We start from the raw sequence: 21,672 nt of genomic DNA on the forward strand, positions 1-21,672 counted from the left end.
GACAGGAATTAAAACCCCTCCCAGCCTCACTTTCAGGACAGCTTCTCTCCCTTTAATCCAACATGCCCCAAATATAAAAGAAGAATGGCATCATTAGCTTGCTTACTCCTAAAACTTCTAATAACGTCTCAATTTAACAATAAAAAAAACTGAAAAATATGACAGATTCCACATTCAGTCTACTAAAAAAAAAGCTGTTCAAAGATTCAGTCTGTCAGCAGGTTTGTGAGTGTGCTGTGATCTGCGCACTACCTCCGATGACCCAACAGGCACCGCAGTCAAAGATGTTTTGGGCGGATCTGGTTCGGGGGCAATAGACGGGTCTGTGTGTCCATGTGGGAAAGTTCATCCTTTTCAGGGGACCCAGGCCCCTCTGCCAGCATCTTTCTCTCTCCGGCAAAGTCACGGGGGAACACACTTCCTCAGTAGTCTGTCTCACCATTGGGAACTCCATGACTATGTATCATGACGCAAGTACACATGGTCCTGATATCTGTGGAAAACACGTCCTTCAGTCAGCTTAACAACATAGGAGACTGGCCCACTCTGCTTAAGAATAACCACAGGTCACTATTCCTGATTGTTTCTCACATAAACATTGTCATGTGGTTTTAACTGTCTTTCTCGTGCATGTTGATTATGTCCCTCCTTCTGCTTTTCCTGCTTTCTCTCCACTTTTGCCTTCCTGTCTGGGTGCAGCAGGTCCAATCTTGACTTGGGCTTACACCTCACCAGCATCTCTGCTGGAGTGCGTACAGTTGTAGTCTGCGGTATAAACCGGTAGTTAAACAATAAATGTGAAAGCCTTCAGGTCTTCCTTCACTGTCCAAACAGTCCACTCAGCCAAACCATTTGAGGCTGGGTGGAAAGGGGTCGTCTAAATGTGATGAATGTCATTCTGCTTCATGAACTCACTGAACATCTACTGGTAAATGTTGGGCTATTATCAATGGCCAGAGTGTCAGGCAACCCCTGGACTGCAAACACTTGCCTGAGTTTGTCAATGGCTGAATGTGATGTAATTTTGCCCATGATGTGAGCTTCCATTTAGAATGTGCATCCACCATTACTAGAAACATTTGCCCCATAAAAGGGACAGCAAAGTCCAAATGCAGCCTAAACCGGGGCGGTCTGGCCGCTCCCAGGGATGCAAAGAAGCTGCTAGTGGCAATTTCTGATTGATCTGACATTGTATGCATGATTTTACCTTGTTCTCCAGATCCTGATCCATTCTTGACCACCAGATGCAAGGCATTTTATTCGAGACACCCCTGGATGAGTCTCACGAACTTCTTCCACAATCTCTGAATGGCCTGGGGATGCACGATGACCCTTGGCCCCCAGAAAATGCAGTCATCCTGAAGACTCAAAGTTCCTCTCCTTCTATGATACTGGGCCATCCTTGCAAAAAGAAAGTCTTGACTTGAGACAGGACTGGGTCCCTCTCTGTCCACTGCTTTATCTGAGTCGCTTTTACAGGTGTCCCTGACAACTTCTCTGATGAAAACACCGTCTCTGGAGACCCAGATGTAGTATCCGGTGCCTCAGGTAAAGGTAGATGACACAGCACATCAGCGTTAGCATTATCTTTACCTGTTCTGTACATAATAGTGTACTAGTAGACTGACAAAGTGAGAGCCCAACACTGTATCCTAGCTAAGGCTAGAGATGGGATCCATCTGGTCTCACTGAACCAGCTCATCAGTGGTTTATGATCCGTAAAAATTGTAAATGCACACCCAGAAAGGTACTGATGAAAATGTTTGACTGCAACAATAGTGGCGACACCTTCTTTGTGTAGCTGTGAATATCCCTTTTCAGCAGCTGTTTGGGTATGTGAAGCAAAACCAATGGGCTTCTCTGAACGGACCTCCATTACATGGAAGAGAACTGCCTCACCTCCATAGGGCAATGCATCACATGAAAGGGTGATCTCCTTATCTGGGTCATAGTGAACCAGCAGCTTTGCTCCTGCTCTTCATTCCACTGTCACTTGGTGTTATTCTGAAACAGCATGAACAGTGGGGCCAAATCCCTTGAGAGGTCAGGAAGTAACTTGCCATAATAATTCACCATGCCCAAAAATGATCCAAGTTCCATAATGCTCTTTCGGCTTGGGACCTCCTTGATAGCTCTCACTTCATCCTCCACCAGGAAGAGCCCCTCATCTGTGATCTTGTGTCCCAAGTAGGTCACACTTGGTGCCAGAAGCACTTGCCGTGTTTCAATCACAGCCATGCATCTGAGAGCCTCTTCAACACCTGGTCCAAGTTAGCCAGATGCTCCACCTCCGTGGCCCCCATGATCAAAATATCATCCAGATACACTGCTACATGCAGAATCCCCTGCAGCAAGGTGTCCATTGCCCTTTGGAAAATGGCAGGGCTGGACACCACTCCAATACCAGATGATTGTATTTAAATAATCCCTTATGCGTGTTAATTGTGACGTACTCCTTTGACTCCTCATCGAGCAACAGCTGTTGATAAGCGTGGCTCATGTCCAGCTTTGAGAATAGCTTAGCCCCTGACAGGGTTGCAAAAAGGTCATCCATCCATGGCAATGGGTGCTCCTCCATCTAAGAGACCTGATTTCACCATAAGCTTATAGTCCCCACATATCCACACCATTTTGTCTGCCTTCAAAACTAGAAAAATGGGAGCCGCCCACCCTGAAAACTGGATGGACTCAATGATGCCCAACAGCTGTAAACATTTAAGATCTTCCTTGACCTTGTCTTTCATGGTGTAGGGCACTGCCCTGGGATTAAAAAAATGTGGTGTGGCCTCATGGTCAACATCGAGTTTCACTGTCATGCCCTTCAATGTGCCAGCTCATCCTTGAAAATGTCGTCGTACCACTGTGTGTGCATACTTAAATTCATGCCAGTTGAGCCGGATTTTGTGAAGCCAATCATGGCCCAAAAGACTGGGCCGCTACCTTTAGCTATCACCAGCCGAGCTTCTGCCTTCTGATCCCTAGCTAAAATATCTAGATATAACATCCTTAAATGAGGTATGGGCTGCCTCATATAGGTCTTGAGTTTGAGCTTTGACAGTCTGACGGGAGGCAGGGTGGACCTCCATGTCCTGCTGTATGTCTCCTCACTGATGACTGATGCTGTGGCCCCTGAATCAATTTCAAACTTAATGTCCTTTCCCGATAGTGACTGTGGCAGAATATGGTTCAGGTGGTTTCTCAACTGTTTCCACTCCAAACATATTGTAAGTACACATTGCCTCTTCCTCTGCTTCTTCTAGCTATTGTGTGGCTGCTGGAGCCTGTTTGCACAGTGCGTCCCTCCACACCGAAAATATTCCACTCACTTTGCCTGTATACCAGTCTCCCTCTTGACTTGGTACACTGCCATTGACTACTTAGCCTCCTCTGTAATTCCATTCCCAACTTCTTTTCATACTCTGGCCAATCCTCATTTCCTTCCACAAATTCACCTATAATCCCAAACATAGCCATCCAAATGCACAGCTCAGGTTTGAAATAGGTTGACACTTCCACAAAATCGGCAAAAATATGTGATAACTTCTAATTTGAAAAAGGACCACTTGACAACTTCAAGCTCAAAAGAACAATTTTATCTGGTACAGCAAAACCATATACATACGCTCACACACACACACACACACACACACACACACACACACAGAGGCTTGTTTTCTTCCTCTGCAACACACATGGTCTCAAAGCTATATTAAAGGCACACCGGAAGTAAAAGAAGACAGGAAGTAAAACCCCTCCCTTACTCAGGAAACAGCCTCACTTTCAACACTTTACAACTTTAGAAAACACTGGCTAGGCTACACTTGGAGCATTGTGTGCAGTTCTGGTTGCAGCACTATGGGAAGAATGTGATTAAGCTGGAGAGAACACAGAGGAGATTTACCAGGATGTTGACTAGATTGGAGGACTTCAGATATGGGGAGAGATTGGATATCTGGGTTGTTTTTCCTTTGAGCTAAGAACATGGAGGATTGACTTGTGAGAGGCGTATAATAAAAGGCATTGTTATCAGAATATTTTGCCCTTGGGAGAGATATCAAAAATAAAAGGCATTGGTTTAAGAGAAGAGGATGGAGTTGAAGGGTTTATGAAGGAAATTTCTATTTTTTAAAAACATACAAAGTGATTAATATTTGGAATTCACTGCCAAAGGATGTGTTAGAATCAGATACAATAGCTACATGAGGAAGCATTCATTGCTCAGGACTTTGAACATAAAAGTTGGGAAGTCATATTGCAGTTACCGTATTTAAAACATTTTGAATATTTGTTTGCAGTTCTGATTGCCACATTACAGGAAGGACGTGGAGGCTTTGGGGAAGGTGAAGTTCAATAGGATGTAGTCTGGATTTGACAGTGTTAGATATAAAGAGGTTGAGCAATCTTTGATTGTTTTCTCAGGAATCTTAGGGTCTGCGGGCAACCTGATAGAAGTATAAAAAATTAAAAGAAGTAGATAGGTCTTTTGTCTCAGGATGGAAATGTCAAATAATAAAGGGGATAAAGATGAAAGAAGGAAAGTTTAAAGTAGATGGGTGAAGCAATAATTTTTTTTTTCAAAACTCAAGAGTGCCTGGAACACACTGCCAGGGAGGTGGTGGAAGCAAACATAATAGCAACTTTCAGAAGGCAGACAGAAACATGAACTAGCAATGTATGGAGGGATATTGACAGCATGTGGGCAGACAGGATTAGTCTCAATTGACTTTATGATCAACAAGCCATCATGAACAAAGGTCTGGTTCTTGTGCTGTACCGTTCTATATGTTCCAGAAGATATTTGAACAGCCACTTGAATTGGCAAAGCATAAAAGAATACAAACCTAATGTGGGGAAATTGCCCAGTGTTTGATAGGACAAAAATGTCAGTGTGGACATGCTGGAATGCCTCAAATACAACCATAGTCTAGTGAACACATTTTGGTCATACAGAATTCAACCTAATCCAGATTGTGGGCCAATGTTTGCTTTAAGTGATGGGAAAAGATAGCATTGTCAACAGTTTGAGTAATTAACTCCTGGAGAAGGATACCATGATATCAATGGATGATTCTTTACTGACTTTCAATTAGGCAACAGATGAAAGTCTGGTTAAAACATACCACCACGTCATCCAAAAATATATAAATTTCTGGAGAATAATTTGCTGGCATAGGAATCGTGGGATGCAGGAAAAAATTATGAAAGGCTTTCAAATTGAAACTTTATCTTCTTGGGCAGATGCTGCAGAACCTTTCTTAGGATGTAAAAGGAAATAATGCAGGGGCTAACAATATGATGAAAATGTGTATAAAAGTTGGAAAGGCTTGTAAACAAATTATGATCCAAACATTTGGCCTTCCAAACATTTATTGCCCTTGAATAAGATACATTTGAGTGTTCAGTAACTGATACAGTGTTTGAGCGCATAGAGTTATCTTTTGATCTATATTCTAGTTGCAAAATTATTAAATTATATCCAACGGTGAATGCCAGTCCAATGACCTCTGAACAAAAAGAATTGAGACAGCATACATTAAAAAAACAAGGTTAATAGTTCCTTGCAAAAAAAATCACACCATACAATTGTACATATTTGATTTGTTCATCTGTTTTAAATGATCAAAGTGAACATTAAAACTAAATGGCTGAGATAAGTTTCCATAGAACAAAAGAAATGGAATTAAGGAGAGGGCATTTGACCCCTCACATCCTCTTAGCCATTCAATAAGACCATAGCTGTTCTCAAAACTCAGCACCACTTTCCTGCACCAATTCCATTTCTTTTGAGTCCATTAATCCATAAATCTACATATCCAAGAGAATGAAGCTTCACAACCCTCTTGGATAGTAATTCACTGACACCTGAGTGAAAAGAAATCTTCTTGGATCAGTCCAGAATGTCCTCAACTCTTTCCATGAATTTAACACTTATCAGGCAAAATAAAAACAGGAAGACAGGTGTGAGACAGCATGTGAATTAAGCAAAACGCATAGCAGTGTACTTAAACAAGTAGATTCCGGAAATTTGCAACTCATTTATGTTTTTTTTAAAATAGAATTTGCATGGTTTTATGGTCTGAAGAATGTCGGAGGACTCAGCATTGGTCATTTACACACGAATGACCAAAACTCAAAATCTCCATTTTCTTACGCGAGTTTAGACAGCATACTGGAAGTGCGGTAATTAAAGCGGCAAGACTTGCAACACGCATCGTTGATATGCGCTAGTCCATTGTTCACAAAATTTACTAGGTGTCCAGAAGTTAAAATATTGGAATGGGAATTACACCCTCATTCCCGTTCTGAGATTTTTACACAGCATGTGTTCTGGGGAAATGGCAATAATTTCATGGGAATGCAGTGGCTGTGTAAAAAAACAGAATTGTGAACCTATGAATTCCAAATCAATGCTATTCACTTTGCATATTAACAAATTGCATTCTTTTTCCAGTGAGGTTCACATCAATAAAATAAACAACAGGAAAGTGAGTAAAAGGATTAATATTTTTGTTCATATGCAGGAGAAATGCCAAGAAGCGACTCTCCAAATTACAAATCAGTAAAATACAGAATCAAAATTGTTCAACACAAGTGAACATAATTTAGATATAAAAACAAAAAAATCTAAAGTTCAAAACAGCTTCATAACATAATCTAAAAAAAATTTAACTAGTGATGCCAAAATGCATTCCTTAACACGCTGCTGGGACACATATAGAAATAAAACAATAGCTCATTTGCAAAAGTAATTTATTAAAATAAAATATATACTTTAAAAAAAATGCAGGTATTACATTGTAGAAGCAACCAAAGGTACAAATACATTAAAAGCCACTATAACTTAGGCCCAGATAATAAGAAAACATAAAACAGGAAGAAAACTACAAACAAAATGGGTAGTAAGTACAGATTAATTATATAAGTGAAATTTTTCAGAGTTCAAGCACCTTTGCACACATGTTTAAAGCTGCACAAATCTTTTTAAACATAGTGTACACAAATTTTAGAAAATTGGTTTTATTGATTCTGTACAATTATAAATAATTCATTTAGATGATGCTTGCTTTTACAAATTATTTACAATATATTGCAGTAATCAGATTTTTAACATGCTTTTCTCTTCAGTCCAAATTAAGTAATCAATTAATTTTAAATTTCTGAAATTAACCTGGAAGTGGCAAAAATATAGTTATGGAAACTGTTGAGTGCAGGCATAAGATATTGAGCTAAATATACTTAAAATATAAAACATTAACTTTTGAAAGATAAGGAGACAATGCAGAAAATATATTATGAAATGTTCTACTGTTTATCTCAATCCTAAGAATCCGCTCACTAATTATCATGAAATTCTGCACAGCCTCATTAGGGAACCTGTCATAACAGATTTTAATTTCTTTGATACTTTTCCCTTTTTGCAATATCAAGCAGCAAATGTTTTCTGCCAGGAAACAACCATGCCATCTTTACCTAAAAATTTCTACTCGCCATCTTTTCAACTGTAAAATAAACCAACAATAGGCTCCTTCTGGGAAAAAAACTGAACCATAAATGATGAAAATGCTCAAGAGCTTGAGAGCATCATCAGAAAGAGTTACTAAGGTAATACTGCAAGTGGATGATATTTTATTTTTCTTTGATCTGCGATGTTAACCTTATTTTCATGATGTTATCTGGTCTGCCTTCTATTTACATCTAATTCTGGTTAAATTTCAGATTTTAAGCATCCACCACATTTTTCTTCAAAGTATTCTTTCTCAATTTGAGTGGGAATTAATTGGTCCCTCATAAAATGCACTTAACACTCAAACATAACAATGTGTAGCTGTCAAAACTCTCAGCAGATATTGCTTTTAATTTTCTGGGGTAAGGATGATCCCATTATAAGACAGTAGCCGTGAAAAAGGATCAGGTTGCTCCATGCTGCCAAGAAATATAAAGATTGGGAACTTTCTTGTGTCCTCTTTTCCATTTAACTGGAATTTACTCAATGTAGTTGAAAAGAAATAGTGAAAAATGGGTCTTCCCTTTGCATTGTAGACCTTTTATGTAAGTGTTTGGGGCAAAACGTGTGTGCAAGCAACATAGGGGTTGGTCAGTATTAGGGATCACAATAGATGAACCTGAGCCCAATGTCAGTGATCCAAGTGATTTTCATTGATGGTGTGCATTGGAATCAGAGACAAGATCAAGGTCAAGAATGTCAGTCATTGTTGGGGATCAGAGACAATGGAGGAAAGAGTAAATTTCCAATTGACATTCTTCATGTGTACAATCAAGACGAGACATTTTGCCTCCACAGACGCTGCTTAATCTGCTAGAGTTCTGTTTATTGTTTTGGATTTCAGCATCTGCAGTCTCTTCTGTCTCTTCACCAAACCTCCGGATTGATGTGCAGGTGATTTTTTTTTTACCTCCATACAGAACACATCTCTTGAGATCTCACCCAGAACAAAAAATACAAAATGATAAAATACATTTTCAATGTATTTTAATTCCACAAGGGATTTAATCACTGGAGGAATTATTGATGTCTTAAATTCTATGACATCAATTGTTAATGAAAGGGGATATTCCAATAGCATACAAGACAAGGACAATCTGTTCATTATTGCATAGCTTATGAGCATTGATAATGAGTAAACTGTTGAGGTTTATAATTGCTACATTTTACTTCTACTGAAAAAATAATATTTTTTCTGAAAAAATACTGCCCTAACAAATACAGAATTTGTTTCAATTTAAAAAAAAACTCTCCCTTTGTCCAGATTTCATTGAGGTTAAATTAGTATAAGAATTTCACATTTATATAAAAAATATTTTATTAATTCAGCCTCAGAATGAAACCTTAGCTTGTTTGCTTTAAGTGCAGTGGAGATGATTGAAAGAGATCCAACAATATTGATCAGAACTATTGAAATTATTGTTCATCACAAATTACTGGTAATTTAATGAATTAAATTTGGTTAATCGTTACACTACTGATGTAATGAAACATTCACATGTAATAGAAGCTTTTACAACAGACCAAAAAAAAACATTGCTTAATTGCAAAGAACTGTGAGTTTCCAATTAAGGCATTGCCTATCTTATGCAATTGAAATTTGATTCGCAAAATTATGGTTTTGGTTTATGGGCATTTTGGGCCATCACATTAACATTTATATGGAGGTGTATGCTCACCTCAAAAATCTTTTCACCTCTTTTGGAGGTACAGGCTGGGGTAGAGGCTTGTTGCTATTAAACCCAATATCATGAACTGGAGAATTTGGAATTGGCTCCAAGCGATTGTGCTGATGTTGCCCATTTCCCACTCCTGCCGATTCCACAGCACTTAGATTTGGGGCACTAACAAAACGACTGGCAGTTTTATCGTTCTTTTTTTTCTGCTGTAATGAAAACAGGAAAAAAAATAAGAGTTAAAATAAGAATGTTATTTTAAAAGGAAGTTCTTTTCCAATTCGTGGAACAGGCCCTTCAGCCCTTCTAGTCTGTGTCAAACTATTATTCTGCCTAGTCCCACTGACTTCACCCAGTCCATAGCCCTCCATACCTCTCTCATCCATGAACCTGTCAAAATTTTGTTTAAATGTTGAAATTAAGCCCACAATCAGCTAGCAGCTCATCCCACACTCCCACTACCCTCTGTGTGAAGAAACTTCCCCTAATGTTCCTCCTAAACTTTTCCCATTTCACCTGTATCTCAGCAAGTCTCAGTGGAAAAAGCCCACTTGCATTTACTCTGTCTATACCCCTCATAAGTTTGTACACTAATATCAAATCTTCCCTCATTCTTCTACGCTTCAGGGAATAAAATCTTAACTTTTTAATCTTTCCCTGTAACTTAGTTCTTAGAGATCCAGCAACATCCTCTTAGATCTTCTCTGCACTCTTTCAATCTTATTGATATCCTTAGTGTAACTAAACAGAAAGGCCAAACCACTAGTAATCACAGAGCAGATTAAAAAAAACACTCCAATGAAACAAACCTTGGCTAGGGGATTGATTACTCCTACAGTTGGGCTGGCATTAAAAACCTTGTTGAAATTTGTTTCTCTGTTCACCAGCTCCAGTTGGTAAAATTTCTTGTCATCCTGTTCAAATTAAAAATTAAACATTAAAATGCTTTCAATTTTATTTTAATAACTTTTATTGATATCATGAATGTAACATAGAAAAATCTTTAAAGGTGTATCTCAGAGTAATTTTAGACAAAAATAGATCCCAAAACAAAGAAGGCACTGCATTAAGTTTCTGGCCTTAAAGAGTTAAATAGGTAGAAAGGTTTAGGGAAAGAATTGAAGAGTTTTCAGTTGCCGTTTAGGGATTTGGTATTAAAGTTGTAGCTGGGGTGCAAATCAAGCAATCTTACTTGCCCTGATTGTAACTTTGAACAAGATTGTTATCACTGCATTCAACCAAGGAAGAATATCCCATTCTACAACTTATTTATGTTTTCTAGGCGCTAGAGGGACTTCAAGGAGTCAGAAAATTCTACTGTCATGATCTAATCCTGACAAGGATACTATTCTAACTTTTAGGGAAATTGAAGCTGCACATGGACAGGCCAAATGAAATGAATAGTAATAGTTTCAGAATTTATTCAAGAATGTATAAGAGAGGTTTTTCTGGATCAGAAAGACAGAACAGGCTAATTTAAGAGCCTTAAGGAAAAAGTAATCACAACAGGGTATACAAAGAGTGAAAGTTTTTAATTTAATGAGCAGAAGAGCATTGAATTTGAATAACGCAAACTACAAGACAGGAGGCACATAGGCAAACTAAGCTAAAAGTACAACTCTAAACAAGCAATTTAAAATTTAAAGATTTAATTCATGTTTACAAATAAACTTTGAAGTAATAAACAGAAAAAGTCATTATCACAAATTATCACGCGGAAAAACCAGGGGTTCCCCAACCAGAAGCTCTGCATGAATCAGAGACTCCGCAACCTGCTGAGGGTGAGAACAAAGACATTTAAGGCCGAGGATCAGGTTCTTTACAAGAAGCTGAGTCATGACCTGCAGAAGGCCATCTCTGAAGCAAAGTGGCAATTCCGTAGGAAGCTAAAGATAGAGACAGATACACACCAGCTATGGCAGGGAGTGCAGGCAATTATAGCCTATAAAGCGAAGGCAAACTCTATAGATGGCTATAATGCTTCACTACCCGATGAGCTGAACACTTTCTATACCCATTTTGAGAAGAACCACCAAACAGTACCGACTAGAATCCCTGAAAAGACTGAGGACCCTGTGATATCTGTCTGTGATGCCAATGTCAGAACATCATTCAAGAACCCTCCCAAGGCATCAGGCCCTGACAGTGTACCTGGCAGGGTTCTGAATTTCTGTGCCAACCAACTAGCCGGAGTGTTCATGAACATTTTCAACCCCTCATTGTGGCAGTCAGAGGTTCCCACCTGCTTCAAAAGGGCATCAATCATCCCGGTACCCAAGAGCTGTATAAGATGCCTCAATGATTACTGCCCAGTAGCACTAACTTCTACTGTGATGAAATACTTTGAGAGGCTGGTCATGGCCTGAATAAACATGGACCCACTGTAATTTGTCTATTGTCACAATTGCTCCACAGTAGATGCAATATTGCTGGCTCTCCACTCACCCATGAATCATCTCAAAAACAGCAGTTCATACATATGGCTGCTCTTCATCGACTACAGCTGGGGCTTCAATCATTTTCCTTCAGAGCTGGTCAAGAAGAGACAAACTCCAGGCCTCTGTACCCCTCTCTGCAACAGGATCCTTGACTTTCTCATCTGAAGACCAGTCAGTATGAATTGGAAACAACATCTTCTCCTCACGGATTATCAACACAGGCGCTCCCAAAGGATGGATGCTAAACCCGTTGATCTACTCACTATACACCCATGACACAATACCAATGCCATCTACAAGTTTGCCGATGACACCACAGTTATCGGCAGAATGACAAACGCCAATGAGGAAGCGAACAGGAGGGAAATAGATCTACTTGCTGAAGAGCATAACAACAACAACCTTGCACTCAATGTAGCAAAATCAAGGAGATTATTGTGGACGTCAGGAGGAAGTTAGGGGAACATGACCCAGTCCTCATCGAGGGCTCAATAGTGGAGAGGGTAAAGAACTTCAAATTTCTGGGAGTGAACATCTCTGAGGATCTGTCTTGAGCCTCCACGTTGATGCAATCACAAAGGTGGCTTGCCAGCGACAAAACTTTGTGAGGTATGGGAGGAGATTCAGTATGTCATCGAAGACTCTCGTAAACTTCTACAGGTGTACTGTGGAAAGCATTCTAGCTGGCAGCATCACTGCCTGGTATGGAGGTGCCAACTCTCACTGCAAGAATAAATTCCAGAGGGTTGGTAACTCGACCTGCGATATCACAGGCACCAGACTTCACTCCATCGAGGACATCTACATGAGGTGGAGTCTAAAAAAAGCTGCCTTTATCCTCAAAGACCTCCACCACCCAGGCCATTCCCTTTTCACTCTACTACAATCAGGAGAAAGGTACAGGAGCCTAAAGACAAGCACTCAATGGAACAAAAACAGCTTCTTCCCTATTGCCATCAGATTCCTGAATAATCAATGAACCATAGACACTGCCTTACTTTACATGCACTATTATTTTTACATTTTTTTAAATTTGTTATTGTTGTAAGATAGTTATAATATGAATATTTTGATTATGATTGCTGCTGGAAAACAAAACAACAAATTTCATGACTTGATCATGGCAATAAATTCTGATTCTGATTTCAAAGATAGTACTGTATCAAAAGGAATGGCACATAATGCTGCCAATAAGAACAATAAACCAGAGGGTTCAGAAAATTTCAGAATTCAGCCTAGGAGAATCAAGGCATCAATGATGAAAGAGAAACTAGAAGAGTAAAAAAAAACTTCTCAAATAAATGTATAAATAAGAAAAGATCATCTAAAGATGAAGTAGTGCCTTATTGACTGAGATAGGAAATTATTTTGGGAAGTTAGGAAACGCAGAGAAACTGGACAAATATTTTGTGTCTGCCAACATAGAAGCATGAAAAAAATCTATTTTATATTCCATTCAGGCTTATTATAATACTAGAGATATCAAAAAAGAACAAATTGATTCAATACATAATGGTTTTCACTCCACCCCAAAAACCCGTTCCTCCCACCCAAAAAAAGGAAAATATACAAACTAAAAAAAAGTTTTTAAAAATTGCTATAAAAAGAAAAAAGGTATTTGGATTGCAGAGAGAGATGTTGTGCAGTACAAATCATCAGTTCTAACATAAACATACAGAGGAGAATTCTGCAGGACTAGAGGAATAAGGATATCACTACAAATTTAATGCCATTATATGAGTGTATGGGCATCAAATTTGTAAAAACAGAGTATTTATTTCCTAACTTATAGGTATTTTTTTTCCAAAGGAATCCAGCTTTGAATTCCACCTTGGCACAGTTAAAGATACATTCAATATCGAAGTAATTGCAATCCATTTTATTGCTGCTACTGATGCTAATTTAACAAATTTCAATTGATAAATTGATCATTTCAATTGAAGAGTCATACCTTCAATATTCACTAATAAAAATAAATCTGGACTTAGCGGTAAAGCAACTCCTGTAACCTGTCTCAAAAAGTTACGTATAGTCACCCAAAAAGGTCTCACTTTGGGACAAGACCACATTGAATGTGTAAAAGATCCTACATTTTCACCACACCTAAAACATTGACCTGATAAATCTGATTTCAATCTATTCAACTTCTGTTGATCTATTGTAATATTCAAATCTATTTCCATTTCTGCCTTGATCTCTATAATCCTAATTTAGGAGTTCCTGCTTGTAATAATGAATATATCAAAGAAATAGTTTTTTTTAACAATCCCACTCCTAATAAGAAATCTACCTCAGTACAGCTAGATAGAAAAATTGTTGGTCTTAACTTATCTCTCTAATATACTCCTAACTGAAAATAAAAAAAGGGTATTATGTGGTATATCATATTTGTTTCTCAATTGCTCAAATGACATTAATTGATCATTTCATAACAATCTTCAACATTAACAATCTCTTTATGGTGCCATATATTTCACAACTTACTATCTTTTGAAAAAAAAGAGGATTAATCAATGGCAACTTTAGGTGATATAAACCCTCCATCAACATCCTGATTTATTTCATTCCACACATTAAGCAAATGTTTCAATAATAGTGTCCCTTTATCAGCAACCAAGAGTTTTAATTCCCACATATATAAATTCTTCTGCTTTTTTCTCTCCTATTTTATTCAATTCTACATTAACCCATGCTGGTTTTTTTTTATTTACAAATGAAGCAAAAAAATCTCAGCCGTGCTGCTTAATAAAGGTGAATGGTCAGATAAAATCCTCATCTTATAATCCGCTTCAAACGTCCTAGTTTGTATTTGAGCTGAAACCAAAAATAGATGAATTCTGGAATAAGAATCAAACATACTAGAATTAAATGAATAATCTTTCTCCCGAAGGTGAAATCGCTTCCATACATCAATTAAATTCAAATCGCTCATCAAACCCAATGTAGCTTTAGCAGCTTTCAATTTCGCCATCACTCAAGTGGACTTATCCGACAATGAATCTAAGCAAAAAATGAAGTCTCCTCCTATTAAAATATTTTCAAGTGCCTCTGCTAGATTTTTAAAAAAGTATCTTGAATAAACTTGTCATCATCAATATTTGGAGCATACAAATTCAAAAATGTCCACATTTCTGAAAATATTGGATAGTATTTGATCATTACATTCTATCTACAGGGTCTGTAACTATATTCTAGACCTTAATTGAAAGATTCCTTTTAATCAAAATTGCCACTCCTCCTGTTTTAGAATTAAATGAAGATGACATTAAATGTCCTACCCGATCCCTTTTTAATTTCAAATGTTCTTTTTCAGTTAAATGTATTTCTTGAAGAAAAGCTATATCAATTCCCAATTTCTTAATATATGTTAACATTCTTTCTACTTTACTGTTTAGCCCATTAACATCAACATTTACAAACTTAATTACCTTACTCATCAAGATCAAACATTTATTAATCTCTCTCCCTCACCCCATCCTGCAGGCCTCCTCCGAATCCAACAAAATCTGTGTATCTATACCTTCTCTAGCAATCCAAAAGAAGAAAAAGGAAAAAAAATTTAAAAACTGAAAAAATTCATACCTATAATACAGAGAAAAAAAACCCTCCCCATAAGTGTTGTCTAATATAACATTAACTCCCTCCATTTTACGAGTTGTGACCAAAGTCACAAACACACATAATCCTGCAGAAATCAACTCTCATGGTATATCCAATGTATAAACTTTTATCACTTAGCTAATAAAGATTAATCATTTGATTAATTTATCATAATTAAGATAACAGTTCAAAAATCAAAAGAAAAGAGCATAAAGGAAAAAAGTACATCACCAAATTCTTCCATCTTAATTATGAAATTAAAATTAAAAAGAGAGAAAAAAGATAGTTCATGGCATCAAGTCCGTAGTAATCACTGAAGGCTGAGCTTCAGGAAGACTCTGAGCATATTCTTCTGCTTGAGCAAAATTTGTAAAAAACCTGTTCTGTTGTCACGGAACAAAAATCTTCAAAGTCGCAGGATATTGAAGGACAAACTTGTAACCTTTATCAGATAGAATTTTCTAAGCTGAATTCTTCCTTCTTCTCAACAAATTTTCACTCAAGTCAGGGAAGAATAAGATCCTATTCCCTTCCCATAACAAAGGCCCTTTCATTCCTTCACTCCTTTCACAGCAAGACTTAGAACTTTCTCTCTGTCTTGATAACACAGAAACTTTATTAATATAGAATGTGGCCTTTTATTAGCCCTCAATTCTCAAAGTTATCTTCTCCCAATGCTTTAGGAATGCAATCTTGAAAGAAGCAAATCACATCTGGACCTTCTTTACTTTCTGGCAGACCTACTATTTTAATATTATTTCTTCTACTGAAATTCTCCAAAATATCCACTTTATCAGAAACCTTTTTGTTTACTGTAATCAAACAAACAAGTAGTTGTATTCTCCACATTAGACACCCGATCTTAAATATGCGGTACATCATCCTGTACTGCAGTCATGTTTCTTCCATTTTCTCTAATTTCTTCTTCATTTTATTTACAATATCCAATACCTTATCAGTTTCTTCTTTCATCTCTTTAATTTCAGCCTTAACCTTCTTTAGTCCTTCTCTCATTTCCTCTTTCATTAAGTTAATCTATTGCATTATTATAGATAACTCCTCTGTCTTGTTCGGAAGATTAAATTTAATTTCTTCCATCACCTCTTCTTTCTGTACCTCTTCTTCAGCTGATGAATCTCCTCTCGAACCTAATTACTCCTCCTCCGGCGCCAAAGTCAAGGTCCTCAACTTTTCTGTAAAGCGTTGCTGCACTCCCAGTCGTGCCTTGGGCTTCGTTGTGCCACGCATGCGTGATTTCTCACATATGCACAGTTCGCTTAGATTCCTCACCAATGCCATCTCTCCACATTAGCGACTGAGAGACAGGAATCCCCTCCTCAGGCTCACCAGGTCAGGTTTCAAACCTTTTTCTTTTCACTCACATAACACCTTAAGCAGTCCCTTACCAATCACAGTGCACTTATGGCATGGGAAATACTTAAGGTGGAATGTGTGTTTTTATTAAAAAAATGATGCCCACCCCTGTTCTAAACTTTTATACTCAATGCCCTGTTCTAAACTTTTATACTCAATGCCCTGATCTAAACTTTTATACTCCATGCCCTGATCTAAACTTTTATACTCCATGCCCTGATCTAAACTTTTATACTCCATGCCCTGATCTAAACTTTTATACTCCATGCCCTGATCTAAACTTTTATACTCCATGCCCTGATCTAAACTTTTATACTCCATGCCCTGATCTAAACTTTTATACTCCATGCCCTGATCTAAACTTTTATACTCCATGCCCTGATCTAAACTTTTATACTCCATGCCCTGATCTAAACTTTTATACTCCATGCCCTGATCTAAACTTTTATACTCCATGCCCTGATCTAAACTTTTATACTCCATGCCCTGATCTAAACTTTTATACTCCATGCCCTGATCTAAACTTTTATACTCCATGCCCTGATCTAAACTTTTATACTCCATGCCCTGATCTAAACTTTTATACTCCATGCCCTGATCTAAACTTTTATACTCCATGCCCTGATCTAAACTTTTATACTCCATGCCCTGATCTAAACTTTTATACTCCATGCCCTGATCTAAACTTTTATACTCCATGCCCTGATCTAAACTTTTATACTCCATGCCCTGATCTAAACTTTTATACTCAATGCCCTGATCAATGAAGGCAAGCAATTTGCACAACCCTCTTACTACACCAGGGACTGGGCTCAAATCTGATGCTATCTGTAAGGAGTTTGTACAATCTCCCCATGTCTGTGTGAGTTTCATCTGGGTGCTCTGGTTTCCTCCCACCATTCAAAACAGACTTGGGTGCAATTGGGCAGCATGGGCTCGTAGGCTGAAAGAGCCTGTTATGGTGCTGTATGACTAAAGTTTTTTTTAAAGTCTAAATAGCATGTCAGATAGCTTCCTTACCACCCAATCTTCTTGTGTGGCCACTTTCAATGAGCTATGGATCTGGAACTCTAACCCTCTGTACACTGAATATTTTTAAAAAGAATCCTGCTATTAACTATATACTTTCCCCTTACATTTTACCCTAAAACCTAACATCTCACATTTATTCAGATTAAACTCCATCTGTATTTTCACTGCCTGTATCTGTAATCAATCTGTACCTTGCATATACTTTGACAATTCAACCAATCTTCATGTCATCTGCAAACTTACTAACCCATGCACATATTTTTTTCATCACATTAATTTGATTGATTAGAAGCAGCAGCAGTCCTAACACCAATCCCCATGAAACACCACTGGAGAAAAACCTCCACTGAGAGGCAAGCCAATTCAAAATCCAATGTGGATCCATTGCATCTGCATCTGTGTCTTCAGGATCAGCTAACCATGAAGGGCCTTGTCAAATGCCTTACAACAATCCATGTAGACAACATCCACTGCCCAATCCTCATCAACCACATTCATCAGCTAAATAAATTTAAAAAAAAGTTTTCTAGAATGTACTTGAAATTATGTGTCAGTCGCATTCTTTATTTGATGACATGTCTACTTTGAGTACAATTTTTACCAATAATTCTGCCTCGCCCCAGGAAAAGAATCTCAGGGCAAATAAAGGTGACTTGACTTGATGTCAATAAACCTGAAAAAATTGTATTCTTTTCAAAAAGACTGGTCAACAATGAATCTTGTTCCTAAATTAGAAACAAAGAGAAAATAAAAGTTAGACGTCAACTGACAAAAAAAACCAAAAAAAAACCACATTCATCAGTTCCTGGAGGAAAAAAAATCACATTTCTAAGCACCTCCCCCTCCCCACCCCTCCAAGCCATGCTGATTGTTCCTGATCTAATCATGACATTCTAATATGTATGCAAACTTCTCAAATAGCCTCCTTACCACTGATGTGACTCTCACTATCTATAATTTCCTGAATAATCCCAATATCCTTTCTGCTCTCCAGCCCTCCAATACCTTAACTTAGGTGTTGCAAGTAGGGATCCTCCTTTCTTTCAGCAGCTTGAGGTAGATCCTATCAGGCCCTGAGGACGTCGACCTAAACATTTCGGCATTCTCCACACTGCTCTCATTACCCTACATGCTCTATTAGTAGACAAGGAGCACATTTTTTAGCAAGGGTTAATAAAAATCATTTTGGTCTTCCTCATATTTAGTTGGAAATGTATTCAATTTTAAAGGCACCAATTGGCTAACAATAGTTTAAACTCTGAGCATTCAATTTCTGCTGCCAAAGCAAAAATAGATGTAAAGAATTTGACACAGTTCTTTTAGCTCAAGCAGTAATTAAAATCACAATTTTGTTCCGAAAAGATCCTGTCGACAACCCATAAAGAGTATTGAGCTGATTAATACTCCAATTGTCATTTGTCATCACTGGGTGGAAGAGATGTCTTCTACTTAAAGATAATGAATACACACCACTAGTTTTTTCATGAGCTCATCCCGTTCTGTAATCATTTCCTTTAATTCACTGATCAGCTGCAGATCTTCTGCTCTTGATTCCCTGCTATTGTATTGTTCTTCAGCCTCTTCCAATCTGGAATAGCAGAACATATTTTGAACTAAGAATAAGCATTCATATAGTCTGGAATTTGCTAAACTCCACTTTTAAACCTAAACCTTTTTTTAAAATAGTGGGTTACAGATCAAACAAAATTGTCTTTATGCACGGAGTGAAACCAAAAATTGTCAATTCTCATAAGCTGCGTTACAAGTTAAGGAAAACAACAAGTTGTATTTTAGATTTCTTTTTAAAGAAATATTTCTGTTTTTTCATCTCATCTCATTTTGAACCCATGCTTGTATTTTGCCTTTATATTTTAATCCTTACAATTTCCTTTGTTTGGAGAAATTAATATTAAATTCTCAGGACCACTGAGAAGAACACTAAAGTGCAAATGTACCACAGCAAATGTTTCTAAATTTTTAGGTTATAGACATGTCACTGCTTTAAAGTAAAGAAATCCAAAATTACATCATTCTAAGGCATTATGAATGATAATTCATGACAACTAAATAGGATTGATGACTTTACTGAAATTCTGTTTACATAACTGCTAATGCTTCCATATTCATGTTGATTGTGTCATTCTGAATTGCAAAAAGGGAGTATCTCAAAAAGTGCAAGCATAAGCTAATCATGCCTTCATATAAATAGCACACAAATGAAATCTTCATCTAAAGTCAAAGGGTACAATACCAACATGGCATTTCGTGAAAAGGAGTTGAAATTGAGGGGCTGATTGTTTTCGGAGGGTTTTTAAAAAAAATGTGATTAAGTGTCAAAGTGTTTGTGGCAATTGTTTGTTTTCTGGAGCAGCATCATTTCTATCCTCTATAAACAGATACTGTGATTATAGTTTAATACACAGAAGTGACAGATGTAATTCAATCCAGGTAAGTGTGAAATTATGCATTTTGGAAGGTCAAACATAGTTAATGGCAGGATTCTTAACAGTGTGGAAGAACAGAGGGACCTTAGGATCTAAATCCATAGATCTCTCAAGGTTGCCACATAGGCTGATAGGATAGTTAAGAAGACTTATGGTATTAGTCAAGGGATTGAGTTCAAGAGTCATGAAGTAAATTCTGGTTAGATCACACTTGGAATATTGTGTTTAGTTCTGGTCACCTCATTACAGGAAGGATGTGGAAGCTATGAAGAGGGTGCTGATGAGATTTACAAAGATGTTGCCTACATTGGAGAATATGTCTTATGAAACAAGGTTAACAGATCTAGGGCTTTTCTCTTTGGAGTGAAAAATAATGAGAGGTGACTTAATAGAGATCTTCAAGTTTATGAGAGGCATAGTTAGGCAGACATACAGCACTTTTCCCCCCCAGGGTGAGAGTAGTAAAGACTAGAGGAGGGCTGTACAAAGTGAAGGGAACAAAGTTTAGGGGAGATGTCAGGGGTGAGTTTTTTTTAAAAAATACAGAGCGTAGTGGTTGGAATGCATTGCCAGGGCTGGTGGTGGAGGTTGGTACAATAGGGACATTTAAAAGACTTAAGCAAGCACATAGATACAAGAAAAATAGAGGGCTATGGGAGTAAGGAACGGAAGGTTTAGTTTGTCGAATAGGTTTCTATCAGTCAGTACAACATGGTGGGCTGAAGGGCCTGTATTGTGTTAGAATGTTCTATGTTCTAGATTCTAATTGTTGGAGAAACTCAGCAGGTCACACAGGTTTTTTTTTAATGACAAAGAATCATAACCAATGTTTTTGGTCTGAGCCCTTCGAAAAGGTATGAGCAAAAAGCAGGCAGGCGCCTGGATAAAATGATAGGGGGAGGAGCAAGAGCACAGGCTCACAGAAAAGAGGTAATAGGTGGATATGCTTGGGAGGACAGAAGAGGAAAAAGCTAGGAAGTAATAGGAGGAGGAGATAGCTCTCTACCAGAGAATGCTGTTTGGTTGGGTTGCACTGGTGAATTCAGATGACAAATAAATTTGAACTTGAATGGAGGTGGAAGGGGGTGGGGAGGTGGAGGAAAGGGAAAGAGAAAGAAAGAGAGAACGAGAACTAGGAGACATAGGGTTAGGGGAAGGGGAGAAATGGCTAACGGAAACTGGAGAAGTCGATGTTCATACCATCTGGTTGGAGGGTGCCCAGATGGAATATGATGTGCTGTTCTTAGTCTGGCACCCTCCATGAGACCATGGACAGACATGTTGGCCTAGGAATGGAGTGTTGAATTATAATGGGTTGCTACTGGGATGTCTCCGCAATTGCAGTGGATAGAGCAAAGGTGCTCAATGAAACAATTTGCCAGTTTACGTCCAGCCACTCCAATGTGGAGGAGGCCACAATGAGAGCACTAGATGCAGTGGATGCTGCTTCACTGTACTGATTATTTTGTTTACATGGGTTTCCTATACAAAATTATTAAATCTAATTGTAATGTATTTGTAATTATACTAAATCAATGTAAGCATTGTTAAGTGTCAGTTATAAAACTGAGAGAAACAAAAACAATTTAGTGACAATGAATAGT

The 21,672-nt window shown here is 37.9% G+C and overlaps 1 protein-coding gene across 6 annotated transcripts in view; it reads right to left on the bottom strand.

Annotated features, from left to right (window-relative positions):
• The window catches only part of fam184ab (family with sequence similarity 184 member Ab), a 176,267-nt gene that overhangs the window by 1,639 nt on the left and 152,956 nt on the right, over positions 1–21,672 (bottom strand). For 3 of the 6 annotated variants that reach the window (XM_069886853.1, XM_069886849.1, XM_069886852.1), the window contains 3 exons: positions 19,095–19,212; positions 9,990–10,094; positions 9,184–9,389 (listed from right to left, as the gene is read on the bottom strand). In XM_069886853.1, coding sequence (XP_069742954.1) covers positions 9,184–9,389; positions 9,990–10,094; positions 19,095–19,212 — 429 coding nt within the window. Of the gene's footprint in view, positions 1–6,787; positions 8,442–8,935; positions 9,390–9,989; positions 10,095–19,094; positions 19,213–21,672 lie in introns of those variants that run through there. The other 3 variants (XM_069886850.1, XM_069886851.1, XR_011340594.1) reach the window with 3 other exon arrangements.

This window comes from Narcine bancroftii, chromosome 6, assembly GCF_036971445.1.
Source record: "Narcine bancroftii isolate sNarBan1 chromosome 6, sNarBan1.hap1, whole genome shotgun sequence".
Taxonomy (NCBI): Eukaryota; Metazoa; Chordata; class Chondrichthyes; order Torpediniformes; family Narcinidae; genus Narcine; species Narcine bancroftii.